The sequence below is a fragment of the Plecotus auritus genome, assembly GCF_963455305.1.
Source record: "Plecotus auritus genome assembly, chromosome: 9".
NCBI lineage: Eukaryota > Metazoa > Chordata > Mammalia > Chiroptera > Vespertilionidae > Plecotus > Plecotus auritus.
The window spans coordinates 6340043-6356110 of NC_137783.1; the positions used below are offsets into that span (position 1 = coordinate 6340043).

Here is a 16068-nt window from a genome sequence, read left to right on the forward strand (position 1 = left end):
GAGCATGTTGAATTTTAGGAGCTCGTTTCAAAAATCCCGTTAGGGTAATAGTTTTGTAACGCAGTGTGCGATTGAGTAGCTGCTGGGACCCCGATACGTCACACGGACAGTGAGGACTCCCTGTGTAACTCATTGTGTAACTACACTCAGTATTTGCAGAGGGTTTGTCTGTCACGTTAAAACCTGGAGTACTTCGGGGGAGAAAGGGAGGATAAGACATTTATACGGTAAACCTTAAATACTTGAAAATTTTAACCAGGTTTGTAAAAAGGAGCCAAATGAGACCGCTAAACTCCCGCCCCGGCGCGTGGCCCCGCCCCCTAGGTTCCGTCAGCCACTCGAGGCAGCGTTGTGCGCACGCGCGGGTCGCCCCGTGGCACTCGAGTGCCGGAACCTTCGAGTGCCGGAACCTTCGGCCGGGGTTGCTGGCCCAGCGGGGAGGTCCGTAGCGGGAGCGGCCCCCCGCGCTGCGCGGTGTGCGGGGACGCGGCGCGATGAGGCTGGCCCCGCGCGCACTGTGCAGCGCCGCCAGGGCCGCCTGGCGGGAGAGCTTCCCTTTGGGGGGTCACGATGTGGCACGCTGGTTCCCGGGCCACATGGCCAAAGGTGAGGTCCCGGCAGGAGGGGGCGGCGTCCCCGGTGCCCGGCTGCTCTCGGGTCGCCGCGAGCGCGTCTGCGGGAGCGACCTGATCCCTGATTCCCAGCAAGACCCTTCTGCCGCTTTATTCCGCGAAGCCTCCGTTTCCACATCTCTTTTTAAGAAGAAGTAATAGTCCTGGATATTATTTTGAGGACCAGAGGAACTGGGGCAGGAAAGTACTTTCCAAGGGCTTTCACTGCAGCACCTTAAAACGTAGAGTCATGTCTTGTCTTCTGCCGAAACCTCTCTGGGAGTTTCTTAGTGTTTGTCAAAATGTGGCCCTAAGAGACTTTTAGGACCCGCCCAGCTCTTCTCCGCGTCCCGGTTGCCACTGGCCTTCCTGCTCCAGGCCTCGGGGTCGCTCAGATTCACCCTGAATAGTGACCCAGTGCCCGCCATGCCAGGCTCCTGCCGAATGCTGTGCGCGTGTGTCCCGAGGGGACGCGCGCGGAGTGGGGGTGGGAAGAAGGGGTGAGGTGAGATGTTTGAGGCAGGGCACTGCTGTTGAACTTGAAGGAAAGGCCCAGCAAATAGTTACCAGTTATCATTACTTGAGCACATTCCTCAGAGACGTTCTTTTTTAGGCGATTGTGGTGTCCTTCTTGACCCGTCAGCTTAAATGTTGTAGCGCTCTCGAAAGGCCACGGACCCCTTGCCTTAGGTGTTCTGTTTTCCAGGGCTGAAGAAGATGCAGAGCAGCCTAAAGCTGGTGGACTGCATCATCGAGGTCCATGATGCCCGCATATCCTTTGCTGGTCGTGATATTGGAACTTCTATTAAGAAATACATATTTATATTTAGCCTTTGTCCCCATTCTTGGCTGGAGCTCCAAAAACTCTTGGAATGTCCTAAGGCAGTGGTCGGCAAACTCATTAGTCAACAGAGCCAAATATCAACAGTACAACGATGGAAATTTCTTTTGAGAGCCAAATTTTTTAAACTTCTTCTAACGCCACTTCTTCAAAATAGACTTGCCCAGGCCGTGGTATTTTGTGGAAGAGCCACACTCAAGGGGCCAAAGAGCCGCATGTGGCTCTCGAGCCGCAGTTTGCCGACCACGGTACTAAGGGATGAGAGAGGCGAAGGCATCCTTTGTTATGTTAATGAGGCGACTTTTGGAAAGCCCCTCAGGAACCCATCTGATTTGGGTTCCCAGTTCTAACCCCTGACCTCTAGGAGGGGGGAGGGGCTGGAGGTTGACTTGATCTCCAGTGGCCAGTGATTTCATCAGTCTTGCGTGTGTAATGAAGCTGCCATAAAATCCAAATGATGAGGTTCGGAGAGCTTCCGGGTTGGTGAACACATGGAGATTTGGGGAGAGTGGTCTCAGTGGTCACCGGAGGAGGCAGTGATGGTGTGAGACACACTAGTTAGGACGTCACTTTTCTGAGTGATCAGATAGTCATCTTGAACTTTCGGACCTTGACAACCAAACAATGGTCTAGTTTTAAAACCTCCCACTGAGCTTTGTTTTTGTCACCATCATTCCCATTGGAGAAGCCACGTGAGAGCCACTGCCCTGCCTGCCGCCTCTTCTCTGCAGGAAGCCGTGGCCGTGGCTCCGTGGCTGTGAGGGGAGGGAAGCACAGAGGCTGGTGTCACAGCTCCCGGAAAGTGAGGCTGGGTGTGCGCTCGCCCTGAGACGGTTCCTTCTAAAGATTTCCTTCTGAGGTGGTGCACTCTGGGCAACAAGACAAAATAAATTAATCGGCTGGTAAAGGCTCTGAAGGAATTTTTGCCTTAATTTTGCCACATCCCACTTTCGGGCCGCAACCCTCTGTTTCAGGAAGCCCTCGGGATTAAGCCTCACTTGCTTGTCCTCAACAAAATGGACTTGGCGGATCTGAAGGAGAAGCAGGTAAGGCCCCTCAGCTGCTTCGGCACTGGCTCCCTTGGCCCCAATGACAGTCACTGCTGAGACAGACTGGAGTTTGCTGGTCAGGCAGGCTTACTTTGGCACTCCACCCTGGGTCTGCGTGCTTCCTCTAATGTTTAATTTATGGTCCCGATCATTCATGTGTGTCTCCCAGGGGAAGTGGCCAGGATGGGCTGCTGGAGCCCAGTGCCCACATGTGACTCTGAGCACTTGAGATGTGGCTCTTGTGGCTGCGGAATTGACCTTCACATGATTTCATTTTAATTAGTTTAAATTTCAGTGGCCGTATGAGGCTGTTGGCCACAGGCCTGGACAGCGCTGGCCTGGAGGTCTCCTGTGATGGCTGCTTTCCCCCAGGTGTTCACATTCACCAATTCCAGGGCCTCCCAGACCCCCAACCTGGCCTGTAGATCGCCTCCTGCCCGCTGTGTGATCTGAAGGTGGGGAAGGCCCGGAGTAGAGAATGGATTTCTCCAAAGCCAGGCAGAACCCGGGGATACAGTGATCAACTGGAGGATATTTCCCTTGGGTCCCAGAGGTAGAGAAACGTGGTGATTCTGGAATGCCCTTTGCGAATATGCATCTTCACTTTCCTTGCTCTGTTGTCAAATCCTTTGCAGAGTATGTGTTAGAGTCTTTGAATTCCACTTATTTTCAAGTTGTTAGTGGTGCAGAGATTTTCCTTTCACTGCAGCCTCAGGAATGCATTCCAGGTTACTTGGTACGTTTGTTATTTAAACCCCAACCCCAGCCTCCACCGCAGTTTTCCAGGGAAACTTCACATGCTGAACCACAAGAGGTCTTTTTGTCCCACCCTGACTCCCACCCACTGCACAACCCAGGAGCCCACCTCTGATCAGTTCAGTCCGTCCTGGTGTGCAAGGCTCATAGCTTCACGGCTTTCCATGGCTGTATCAGTGAAACGTCAATCTTCTCAGCGAATGCTTCTGCCCCTAGACGCTAATTTTGTTGTGCTGGCCGCACTGAGGTTACCTAACCCAGGACACAGCGGTGGTTCACCTAGTTGGGAGGCAGCAGGCGTGTTTGCTCTGAGGTCCTGCTTCCCCGAGGTCTTGGAGGGGAGGGGAGAGGAGAGGTTCCAGTGGTGGTCCTCAGGGCAGTGGGTGGGAGCATTGTGTGAATTTATACACTTCAGAGTGGCTTCACATATGTCTGTTTTGGCTGTATCTTAATCTGCATCATTATACGAGTAACTGAAATGCATAACTAAAATTAACTGAATTAGTGACATTTTTGTTCATTTAAATATCAATCATGTTTAGGTCAATAGCTGACCAAACAGTACCATGTTGGTTTTAACAACTATGTTTTATATGCTGATTTCACTTAATGTTAAGACCAGTGAACTCATATTAGCCTGAGTTTACTTTTGGGCTTTTAAAGTATTCCATATACTTTGTAATCAGATTGGGTTCAAACTTTAAAGCGGAGTTCACTTTGTGAGAGCTTGTTAGAATGCACAGGAGTGACAAAAATACTAACGGAAAATGAAACTATTATTTCAGTGCCGGTTGCGGCTTCAGAATAACCTAGGTTAGCCTCACTTTATAAGAAGGTCCTGGGGCCCCAAAAAGGTGGGATGCTCACCTCCGGTGGAGCCTAGAGCCCTCGGACTGAGACCGGCTCTTCCTTCCTGTCCTTACACGGAGCCAGCTGCTCTGGGCCACTGGTGGGGCCAGGCTGCCCTCTCAAGTCCCCTCACACAGTCTGTATTGCCCTCGATGCCTTGTCTCCTGAGTCCCCACGTCTGCCCGACGTGGGCCTAATCCTCCCTGCATCCCCAGCCCCAGTGGCTCGGAGCCCAAGTGCATGCCTGGGCAATCTCCGATCCTCAGACCTTAGGGTGTTATGCCACCCCTATTTTTACTTAGTATTTAAAATAGAAACATCTCTTTCAGAAAATTTTACGGCACTTGGAAAGAGAAGGCCTAAGAAACGTCATTTTTACCAACTGTGTCAAGGATGAAAATATCAAGCAGGTGGGCTTTTCTGTTTTACACTCAAATGCTTCTGCTGAAGGACTGTGAGAAAACACTGCAAAATGTTCTATGCTTTCATAGGAGGAGAGTTTTGGAGGCAGCCCACAGATTTGCTGGGATTCCCGGGGCACACTTGTCTCCCGGTGCCCAGAGCGGATGGGCCTGGACAGTCCGATGGTCTGAAAGGGCAGAGTTAGGCTGCAAAATACACTTCTGGTTACAAGTAGGAAGGGCCCTTGGAAAGTGTAGGACCTTATTTGTGCTGGTTGTGTCAGAGGATTTCACTGGCTAGTGTACATCTTTGTTACAAGGAGTTGTCACCCTCCTGGGATGGGACAGGACAGGGCACAGGTAGTCCCTCCACCATAGGGCAGTCTCAATCCTTGATGGGGATGGAACCCGAGTGTGCCACCTCCAGAAACCAAGGGAGAAGCCGGTTTCCTCATGAAAGTGCCTGTGTGGTTGCAGGTCATCCCGATGGTCACGGAATTGATTGGAAACAGCTACCGCTACCACCGCGGAGAGGTTGGTTGATGGGCCAGTGCTGGCCCTGGGGCAGTCCCTTCTGCTGAGGAGCCCGAGGCTCACCTGCTAAACACAGTGGGCCAGACTGAGCCCTTGGCATAAACATGAGCCTCTCACCTCACTGCTCCCCTGCAGGAAGGGTGGGGGGCTGTCAGGGTGGGCAGGCCTCAGCAGTGACCTTCCTTCCCCCTTAGCTGGCCTAGGCTCCTGGGTCCCGTGGCGTGGGCTGTTGGGGTTCCCGGTGGGGGTCTGGTTGTATCCCTGATGGCCACTGTTGTGCCCCTGCAGAATATGGAATTCTGCATCATGGTGATTGGCGTCCCCAACGTGGGCAAGTCCTCACTCATCAACTCGCTCAGGAGACAGCACCTCAGGAAAGGTACTGCCAGCCACGTCCTCATCATTCCTTCAGAGCAGCTGCTCTTGTCCTGAGACGAAACTCAGCCCCTAAGTCCTCGGGCACAGTCCTCAGCTTGTCTCTTCCCTCCAAAAGGACCCAGTTAGCAGCCTGCTGTGTGGTTACACGGTGAGAGTCCTCCCGTGACATTTCACACTTAATTTGTTCTCTCTCTGCTTGATACCTGGATGACGAGTCTAAACTTTGGTGATTTTGTCTTTTCATTTAAGTTTTTTTTTTTTTTTTTTTTTTTAATATATCTTTATTGTTTTCCGAGAGGAAGGGAGAGGGAAAGAGAGAGAGAAACATCAATGATGAGAGAGAATCACTGATTGGCTGCCTCCTGCACGTTCCCTACTGGGGATCAAGCCCACAACCCAGGCATGTGCCCTTGATCGGAATCGAACCTGGAACCCTTCAGTCCGTAGGCTGACGCTCTATCCACTGAGCCAAACTGGCTAGGGCTTCATTTAAGTTTTTGATCCATTGTGCCCAACGCGTTACACAGCCCATGGGGTCTGATGTCAGGCAGGGGTGTCGGAGCCTGCATGGGGATCACATCTGGAAGCCCCGGGCTCTCTGCCTGCTTCATGCATGTTCTCTGATTTCGAGGCACACAGGAGTGTCCACAGTACTCTAACTGTGCCTGTCCCCTTTTCTTAAGTATTTGAAAGTTTAAAACTGTCTGCATTGACATCACCCCGTCAGTGTCAGCGTGTGGTCTTTATTAGCATTGTTTCACCACAGTGCACAACCCAAAGGCTGTAAACGGCACTGAACTGTGATTGACAGGCGCTGCTTCTGGTACTCTTTCGAGGGTGGTCATAGTCATCTATTTTTTAAAGTTCATTTTTCTTTAATTGTGGCTTAAAAAACCGGTGGCATTAAGTTATATAGCTCAACACTCCATTCTCTCCCAGCCCTGGGAACCTGGAATCTCCTTCCTGTCTCTGAGGATCTGTGAATGTAGCACCTGTGACTGATGTCACTGAGCATAATGGCCTCCAGGTCCATCCAGGTTGCGGCAGGTGCCAGACTTCATATTTTTTAAGGCGGAATAATACAGCATTGTGTGGATGGACCACATTTGCTGGCCATTCATCCGCCAGTGGACACACATGTCCCTTTACCCTCCAGTTGATTTGGCAGAGGGTGCAGAGTCTGCTTGGGACACACCCTGAACTGGGCCCCAAAGCACAGGCTGGCCCTTGGTCAGGTCAGCATCACGGACGGCCTACCCGGGGCGGTGCTGTGGGCAATGCCGTGGGGCAGATTAGGAGGGTGCAGGGTCAAGTGTAGGAGGGAGGGAGATGTGCTGAAAGGAGCAGCTGTGGTCTGACCGTCACAGTCAGGTCCTTGCCCCTTCCCTCCACAGGTCTTGGAGCACCTTTGCGGGCCATGGGAGGCATTGCAGGGTCCTGCTTGAAAAGGTCATTGCCATGAGCAGGTTTAGGGCAGAGCCCTGAACTCAAGTTTGCAGGTTTCCATGTGCTTCGTTGCTTGTTCTGTGCCTGATACGCCAGGTGTGTTTGATGTATATTGACAGCCCTGTTTCTCCTGCAGGAAAAGCCACCAGGGTGGGCGGCGAGCCTGGGATCACTAGAGCTGTGATGTCCAGAATTCAGGTAGGGGCCTCGGCTCCTGGGCCCAGAGCTCCACACACACAGATGCCGGTCACCTCCTGAGGGCTTGCAAGGTGGTGTGCTCGTCTCTGTCCTTTCCCTCAATCTCCATTCCCATGAGTGCTGGCCACGGGCCAGGCACTGCACCAGCCTCACACCGGACCTGTGGGGAGGGCACACTGGTCCCTGTTTACAGATAAGCAAACTGAGGCACAGAGGAGTTGCGTCACGTGCCCAAGGTCAGCAAGTAGTCAGGGCAGAGCCGAGTTGCATTACCTCTCTGCACATTTCCTTCCTCCTGGGAGGAAAAGATGGGGCTGTGGGGGCTCTTGCTGTTATCTCCAAATGAATGGGAGCAGATTCCTGTGGGGAAGCCAAGAGCTTGTGAAAATGACCCCAGCAGGGCAGGTTCATTTGGGAGTCTCCTGCTTGAGGGGTTACCCAACAGAAGGCCTGGTCGGAGGGCTGCTTGACGCTTCCTGAGTGGTGAGCCAACTGCCCTCTGTGCCCACAGGTGAGTGAGCGGCCGCTGATGTTCCTGCTGGACACTCCTGGAGTGCTGGCTCCTCGGATTGAGAGTGTGGAGACGGGCCTAAAGCTGGCCCTATGTGGTGAGCCACCCTCGGCCCCACCTGCAGCCCAGTGCAGCCCCAGCCCTGTGGTTGTGCCACACTAACCCGCAGGCCATGCTCACCCTCAGCGCTGTCCCTTGTACAGCCGGGCAGAATGGTCAGGACTGGGCATGGCCTTCTCCTTGCAGCCTCTGGCTGAGACTGAGGGCGTGCACTCACCCTCACTGCCTGTTTCCAGGAACCGTGTTGGACCACCTGGTTGGGGAGGAGACTCTGGCCGACTACCTTCTCTACACCCTCAACAGGCACCAGCTCTTTGGGTGAGTGCCGGATGCAGGGCAGGTCAGCCCATCCTCTCTCCTATGCTAGCGTAGTTTCCAAAGTGGCACTGTTAGGGTATTGCAGGCAAACTACAGTCTGCTTCATTCGAAGCAGCGGTCGCCAGCCGGTGGTCCATGGGCCACTGCTGGTCCGTGAGGTCCGAAAGGTTGGCGACCGCTAATTTAAAGTGTATATAGTTGGATGCGTTTGATACACAGATACAGCTGTGAAGCTGCTTTGTAATCCCTTCCCCCCCACCCCTCACCCCAGGGGCTTTCTGCTTTCTGTCCTTTTCTGGATTTTCCTATGAATGGATCATACGGCGTGCCGATTGTTTCAGACTGGAGCAGTTATTGTTAAGACAATGGGTCCTGGTGCCCTTTTCTTCAGCTCATTGAGTTCTTGGATCTTCTATGGCTTTGCAGTTTTTATCAAATATGGTGATTTGCAGCCATTGGTTTTCCTGAGCTGATCTGCCTCCTCAGGACAGCAGTTACCACATGTTGGCGCAACACTGTCCCCTGCTCAGCGATGCTCAGTCCTTCTCCCCAGCGTGTTCCATAGTGCCCACCCCTAGAAGTTGGAGGTGGATCATTTTTTATATCTCTGTCGGCTGATCTGGCATCTGATTGATTTCCTCCCAGCGGGTCTGTTTTCTGCTCTGTGAGCCTGATCCCTTTTGCCTGGATGGCAGGCATTTTGAATTTTACCTTTTCAGTGACGGGCATCTTTGTATTCTTGTAGAAAACCCTGGGCTTGGATCTGGGACAATTGTTTGGAAACATTGTGGTCCTTTCAGGCAGACCTGTGGGTCCAGAATGGTGCCCCTGACTGAGGCAGGCCTGTCCCCTCCTCAGCACCCGTGGGTCCCGAGGTCTCTGTACCTCTGCCCTTCAGCCTTGGGGAGTTCCTTTCCGGTGCTGATCCCTCCTCTGCTGAACGTGTGGTGGCTTCTGCAGATTTCTGGAATTCTCTCCCAGCTCTCTTGTGTGACCTTTAGCTGCCTTGGTCTCCCCTCGCCGCCTTCTCCTCAGGCTCTGCCAGGTCTCAAGGTACCCAGCTGGGCCATTGTGGGTTTCTTCACCTTCTTCATGGACTAATGTCTGGTGCCTTGAAAACCATCATTTTGTGTGTTTTTGGTTGTTTCAGATGGGCTTATTCCAGCCTCTTTCACTGTGTTTTGCCTGGAGGTAGAATTTTGGATGTAACTTTTTTTGCTTCATTTTTGTGGAAGCCAGTTTGGACCTGCGCAGTTCTGCAGTGGTTCTGGAAAGTATAGCGACGGAGTTCCTGCAGGTGGCAGGTCTCAGATGTGTGGTGGTGGAGTCCTCCTCGGGGCCTGTTGTATCCCAGGGACAGGTTGTCAGAAGTGTGGGGCAGGGACCGTGGGGCACTGCTCTCGGTTTGCTGCGGGATCTGCGTTCCTCAGGGTTCAGTCGATGCTCATGCTGGTCAGGACCCATGTCATGAGAGTCACTGGCAGTCCTCGCAGTGGTGGGGGCCATGTGCCATGGCTCCAGAAAACGCTAGTCAGTCCGCCGGCGGGAGGAAGTGCAGGGGACTCCAGTTGTGCTGACCTTGCCTGGCTGCTAGAGGCACCGATGCAGTCTGCGTGTATCGGAGTGGCCTGTCGCGCTGACCACGGGCCTGCTCAGGGTGTGGTGGTCGATGCTCCTGAACAGCAATTGCTTTGCAGCCAAGGGCTCTGGCTCGGAAGCTGGCCATGGCCACACAGATGGAGGACAGATGCCAGTGACTCTACAGTGGGCCCTCATGGGGCCCAGCCCCACACCCACACCACAGCCCCTCATACTCATGCCAGTGTCCCCCATACCCACGCTGTGGTCACCCACACTGCAGTCACCCACACCCTATACCTTGTCACCTACACTGACACCGCAGTCACCCACACCCCCATACCTTGTCACCTACACTGACACCACAGTCAGCCACACCCACAAGGGTCCCAGATGTGACCTCACAGGCCGCCCTGGCTCCTGCTGGCTGACGGTTGCTCTGTTTAGGTACGTGCAGCACTATGGCCTGGGCGAGGCCTGCGATGACGTGGCAAGTGTGCTGAAGCGTGTGGCCATGAAGCTGGGGAAGACGCAGAAGGTGAAGGTGCTCACGGGCACAGGTGAGACTCAGGGCTTAGGGGACCTGTCCTTGAAGCAGGCCTGGCTGTCCAGGGAGGACACTGGGGGGCATGAAGCTCTTGTGGGAGCGAAGGTTCTTGTCCAGCCTCCCTGCCGTGGGCCCAGGCGGTGCTGGGTGCACTCCGTGTTCACCCTTTCCTCGGGAGGCTCGCTCTGTTTTATTTATTTTTTAATTAATATATTTTTATTGATTTCAGAGAGGAAGGGAGAGGGAGAGAGAAATAGAAACATCAATGATGAGAGAGAACCATTGATCGGCTGCCTCCTGCACACCCCACACTGGGGATGGAGCCCGCAACCTGGGCATGTGCCCTGACCGGGAATCAAACCGTGACCTCCTGGGTCAAAGGTTGACTCAGCTCAACCACTGAGCGACACCAGCCGGGCTGGCTCTGTTTTCTTTTTGAGTAGGTGCCTGAGCTCCACAGATACCCACCTGAGGGTCCCTGTTCCTGAGGGCAGGCTGGGTGGGATCCTGCGCGGGAGCCCCTTCCTCACCAGACCCTCCTGCCTTCCTCAGGCAACGTGAACGTCATCCAGCCCAACTACTCTGCAGCAGCCCGTGACTTCCTCCGGACCTTCCGCAGCGGGCTGCTGGGCCCCGTGATGCTGGACCGGGACATCCTGCAGAGCCTCCCCGCCGCAGACCCCAGCCAGGCTCTAGGCCCTGGAGACGTGTAGTGTCCCAGACCTTCATGTCTGCGTTTTGACACTCAGGGCTCCCTCTTCCGGAAGCTCTATGCCAGTCACTACACTAAGGTCTCTGCTCCAGGAAGGGGGCTCCGCCCTCCTGCCGCTCCACAGCCAGGCCAGCTCCTGGTTCCAGGGGACAGTGCGTGGGGTGTGGGCGTCAGGCACCGACATCCCTGAGCAGTCCTGCGTGCCTGGCCTGGCGAGGACACTCACTCACGCTCACTTCTCGTACGGAGAAGCTGACATTGTCCCGGAAGGAGTGAAGCTGTAATCTAATTTAAATGTTTAAACTAAAAGCCTCATCTCTGCTGTTGGCCCAGTCACCCTCAGCACCTTGGGCGCTTGTGTCAGGGCCCCTGTCACCAGGGAGAAGTGGGAGGCGAGCTGGTTGGCAGCTGGGGATGTAGTGTCATCTGATGCAGCGTCCTGGGTCCTGCAATGAGGAGGCGTCGTTGCCAGCACAGTGTTTATTTCACAACGCTACTGAAATGTGCACACAAATGTGGACAGAAGGTTCCAATACTCGTGGCAGAACCCAAGGCCTGGCCTGTCCCCTCAGTAATGTGTACTGGCTGGGAGGGTCTCTGGTATGGTCAGCGGGGACCTAGGGCTCCCACTGCTTCTGAGCACCTTCTAGCTGATGGACAATGGCACTTCCCAAGTGCCTCCCAGCACTTGTCATTGCACCTGAAAGGGTCCACGGGGCAGGAAAAGGACAGGAAGGATGGGTGGGCTGGGGGGGGGGGGCAGATTCTCTGGTCAATAGCCCTGGCTGCTCTGTTGGAGAGGCCTGACCTTCCTGGAGCTGCCAGGGGCCTCCCTTCCTGTAGGTCTCACTACCCATGTGGGTTCCCTTCTAGTTCCCACTATTTATGTGGGATCCCCCCCCAGGTCCCACTACCCATGTGGGTTTCCCACACTCCACAAACCCTGGCTAACCCCCCTGAGATGATCCACCCTGAGCACCCTCTGCCTCCTGCAGGAACCCTGAGCATGTGTGTGTGTGTGGGGGGGCGCCGGGGGGATTCAAAGATTCAGGGCCACACCAAACGCCAGACGCGCTCCCTGTGCAAGATGACTCCTGCTCCCTGCGGATAACGTAGGTCCCAAGGGGATGAAATGAGCTCTTGACCGGAGTGTGGCATCTTGATTCCAGAGGGAGCTAATGGCTCACACTGTGCCACGCAGCCTGTCATCCGGGTGGACATCTGAGTGGCTGAGCGCACTGGGCCCACATGTCGGGGCCCTTGGGGAGAATAGCTCGGCCCTGTGCAAGATGACTCCTGCTCCCTGCGGACAAAGTGGCAGGACGGTCACACTGCCTTTGAGGCCCCGGGCAGGGCTTGGCCACGGTTCACTGGTTTTTGGTAGCATCGAGCTTGGTCTGGAATGGATAGAGGAGCATCTGGGCTCGCTGCACCCCAAGAATACTGGCAGTGTGGACACAGGAGGCTGCCGAAGCTTCATCCTGCAGCTTCGTGTTTTGGAGAAGAACACTTGATCCGGAGTCCTGCCGAAAGCCTAGAGACCCCTTCTCCCCCTGGCCCCTGACCAGAGCCAGCTGTGGGAGAGCAGAGGTGGCAGGCTCCCTGCGAGGGCCTGGTCTCAGCACTGCTGTCCGTCACTGAGTCCAAAGGCCCGGAGGTCCAGGGGGCGAGGGCACATTCTGGGAGGCTCTTGCTGAGCACCGGGAGGGTGAGGTCCCAGGAGCCGGCCTGGGAGCTGTCGTGCCTTGGGGTGCGGTGGTGTTAGAGCTGGAGTACACAGTGAAGAGCTGCCCGCCCCCCCCCCACCCCCCGCCCCAAGGGCTGAGCTCACAGGTGCCCCAGAGGCTAAGGGTTGGCCTTATATGTAGGGGTGTTGGGTGCCATGGGCAAACCCTGTGTTTCCTTAGAAGCTCCTCGACATCGGCCCTGTGGCCCTATCCTCAGAACGTCTGGAGTGTTTAGACACCCCGAGATGGTGTTGGAGGAGCTCTGCCTTCTGGAAGCTTCCTTCTACTGAGGGAGGCTCTCACGCCCAGTGTGCTTGCTGGGTCCTGGGGCCCAGCCACCTCCGCCTTCCTCCAGGTACTGCCCATGGTCATGTGACTGGAGCTCCCAGCCTCCTCCATTTGCACCACAGCCTCACCTTCCACGGGGTGCTGCTCGCTGAGGGTTGCCACTGCCCACTTGCTACCTGTCTGCCTGGAACACAGCCAGCCAGGCCGGGGCGGGCTCTTCAGTGGGAGTGGCAGTTGCAGTCCCTGAGCGCAGGCCAGGGCTCTGGGTCCGGGATTGGAACCTGAAGTTCAAAGGGAATGGAAAGATCTTGATGTTCAAACAGAAGGTTGCTTTTTTCAAAGTAGGTCCCAAGAAGAATCAAGTGACTTGTTTCAAGTCAGAGCACAGTCGCTCCAAGGGAGTCCCTGGCAGTGGGTCTCACAGAGCATCTGCACAGAGCTCCGGGGGGGGGGGGGGGGGCGGGCAGGGCAGCCCGTGGGCAGGGGTGTCCTGGGACCTTGCACAGAACCACGAGTGGGCAAGCCTGGGCTCTGAGATCCACAGAGGGGCAGCACCTGACATTCTCCATGCTTCAGTCCGTGAGCAGAAACCTCTCCTCCAAATCATTTCCTTTGGTCCATCCTGGCAGCTTCTGTGGGGGAGGCCACCACAGCCCTCTGCGCACCTCTCTGCCTGGTGGTCAACCCTGTCCACACCCCTCCAGTGTCCAGGGTGGGTTCCAAGGAGACGGAGTGGCCGGAACAGCCTGTCTTGGCACCTGTCTTTGGGGCAGCTCTGGAGAGATGGTAGGCAGCTGGCCCGGATGGTACAGGATCCATGGGACACTCTCCTTTCTGGAGGAACACGCTAACCTGTAAGTGGTGGGTGAGGCATCCTGGAGCTGATGGTGGGGAGGCTCTGGAGGGGCTTGGGCAGGATGGTGAGCAGGAGGTGGCACCTGGGTCACAGGGAAGAAAGGATGCAGCTCCTGCTGGGACTGGCCGGCATCACCCAGGCAGCCTTTCTGGACACTAGGACCGTGGGCTGTGGGCTGCGCCTGCGGGGAGGGTGCGGGCTGGGGGGCCGATTTGGCTCTGGGCCCCGCCATGCCTAGGGCTGCAGCAGCCCCAGGGCGCTGAGGGCCCCGCCAAGCAGCAGGCAGAGGTGCAGGCTGCACATAGGCCCTGCATCCGACGTCCATGCCCAGTAGCTGTAGACAGCCGTCCTGTTGCCTCCGGATGCAGTGTCCTCGTCCTCCAGGTCACTCTCCCAGGGCCCCAGGGCCCTCCTCCAGCCTGAGCCCGACGAGGCCGCTGCCGCCGCCCCCGCCGCCGCCGCTGCCGCCACCGCCCCCACGCGCAGAGAGGACCCAGAGTAGCGGGGCGCCGGCCTCACGCGCACCCTGGGGACTCCGCGTGCGCCTCCGCGCAGCCCTCCACGCGCGCTGCCGCGAGCCCCTCCACGGCCACCCTTGGTCTCGCCGCTGTCGCAGAGGAAGGTGGCGGCTAGCAGCAGAGCCCAGCACGTCGCTGCCATCCAGTTCATTCTCGTGGGGCAAAACCTGTGGACGACGGAGGAAAGGACCTCAGCTTCCGAGGACCAGGGGGCTGGGTGCCTGGGACGGGGCTCACTACCCTCTCAGGGCCGGTAGACGGCGATGAGGGGCTTGAATGCCTGGAATTCGGGACTCAGGCCTTGGGCGGGGCGGGGGGGGGGGGTGTCTTGTTCAGTAACCGGGAAGGGGAGGGTGGGGGATGAGAGGGTTCAGCGCCTGGGAGATGTTTTGTGACCCGGAGTCGAGTGGGGGGCAAACTGGGGTAGGTAGTGAGCACCCTGCGGTGGGGTCGAGAGGCCGGGGCGGGCTCTACATCCTGGGCTGCTCTGGAAGGACCCACCCGGGCCCGCGCTGCGGTGGGGTTTGTGTCTGGAGGCCGCAGTCTCATGGGCCGAGGGCCCCCAAGGACCCGGATCGGGGTCTGGAGCAAGGACCCGTGTGCCCCTGCCTGGCTCTCCCGGACCCTTCCCGGCTGCGCGCAACGGTGGCGAGGCCAGAGTCCGGGGGAACGCGCGGCTGGTGACGCGGGGCTGACTCCACCCCCCAGCCGGGACCTAGCGGACCGTCCCTTCCCCCCAACCCCGGCCCCGCACTCCACCCCTCCCCCGCCTGCCTGGCCCCACAGCCGGGACGGGGACCGGGACAGGACGCCGGCCGGTTCCTGGCGCAGCGATCTGGGCGGCGGCTCGAACCTCTTCCCGGGCCCGCCAGTCCCCTGCATCCCTGGTCCCACGGGCACCCGCTCAGCCTTACCCTCCACCGGGCTCGGTCGGAACCGCGGCCAAGGTGGCCGCTCCAGGGGCTGCAGCCGAGAGGAAAGCCGCGGGCTGTGGGGGAGATCCTTCGCCCGTGCGGGGCGCTGGAGCCCGGATCCGTGTGAGGCCGCCGCCCTAGGATTGGGGGCGGGCAGACGCCGAGGCTCGGCTCGGCTTGTCCCTCGGGAGACGGGAAGGGAGGAGATGGAGGCGGCTCTAGGAGCGCAGAGCCCCCTCCCTTCTCAGCACCACCCTCCTCGCTGCACCCCATCCATCCCCCACTCCCCACACGTCTCCATCTCCATCCCCGCGTGCACTGTGCCCACATCTGTCCCCACTTCACCCCCCTCCTGCCCACCTTTCCACCCTCCACCCCATTCCTACCCACTTCACATCCTCATCTTCATCCCTGTGTCAGGGGGCTGTCCCTGACACAGGGACAGAATGCCATGGCAACCTGAGCTCAAGGTCCTGCTGACCAGGCCCCACAGCGGCTGCAGCGCCAGCACAGCAGGCCCAGGTCTGGGATATGGCCCCCTCCTCCGCCTGCAGTGTGCATAGGGTAGATCCATGGGGGTGGCCACTCCATGGCCAGGTCACCTGTAACCCGACTGCCCAAGCCAACAACAGGCTTCCAGGTGGGACCTGGGGCCACTTCCTGAAATGGTGCTGTCCTGCCTCTGGGCCCTTTCCCCTCCCACCTTGGACAGTAGGTCTTCACCCCAGCCACCTGCCAGGGGCTTAGGAGTGGGCGCAGGGGCCTTCTCAGCTGCCCATGGTTGTTTATGTGTTTAGCATCTCTCTTAGCTGCATCAGATCCTCGTGATCCCAAAGACTTAGAATCTCCGCTCCACAGAGCTCCTGTGCACTCGCACTTCTTTTCAATTCCTTCCTTCCTTCCTTCCTTCCTTCCTTCCTTCCTTCCTTCCTTCCTTCCTTCCTTCTTTCTTTTTCTTTTTCTTTTTGTTAATCCT

At 56.9% G+C, this 16068-nt stretch overlaps 2 protein-coding genes across 4 annotated transcripts; one reads left to right on the plus strand and one right to left on the minus strand.

Annotated features, from left to right (window-relative positions):
* The first annotated feature begins 418 nt into the window (after positions 1 to 418).
* On the plus strand, positions 419 to 11125 carry MTG1 (mitochondrial ribosome associated GTPase 1). Its single transcript, XM_080643193.1, has 11 exons — positions 419 to 606; positions 1318 to 1381; positions 2393 to 2498; positions 4436 to 4516; positions 4985 to 5041; positions 5330 to 5420; positions 7002 to 7063; positions 7575 to 7671; positions 7871 to 7952; positions 9978 to 10090; positions 10630 to 11125. Exons 1-11 carry the CDS (start codon positions 495 to 497, stop codon positions 10788 to 10790), a joined length of 1026 nt encoding a protein of 341 aa, XP_080499319.1. The 5' UTR covers positions 419 to 494; the 3' UTR covers positions 10791 to 11125.
* Positions 11126 to 11296: 171 nt separating this feature from the next.
* Positions 11297 to 15270, minus strand: SPRN (shadow of prion protein). Of its 3 annotated transcripts, none has more exons than XR_013959139.1 (3): positions 15093 to 15270; positions 13360 to 14345; positions 11297 to 13085 (listed from the first exon to the last, which is right to left on the minus strand). XR_013959139.1 is itself a non-coding variant. In XM_080643194.1 (2 exons), exon 2 carries the CDS (start codon positions 14327 to 14329, stop codon positions 13895 to 13897), a length of 435 nt encoding a protein of 144 aa, XP_080499320.1. In that variant the 5' UTR covers positions 14330 to 14345; positions 15093 to 15270; the 3' UTR covers positions 13277 to 13894. The 3 variants fall into 3 exon arrangements, 1 of the variants encoding a protein (XP_080499320.1); XR_013959140.1 differs by lacking the exon at positions 11297 to 13085 and having other exon boundaries at positions 13634 to 13656; positions 13743 to 14345; XM_080643194.1 differs by lacking the exon at positions 11297 to 13085 and having other exon boundaries at positions 13277 to 14345.
* Positions 15271 to 16068: the final 798 nt, after the last annotated feature.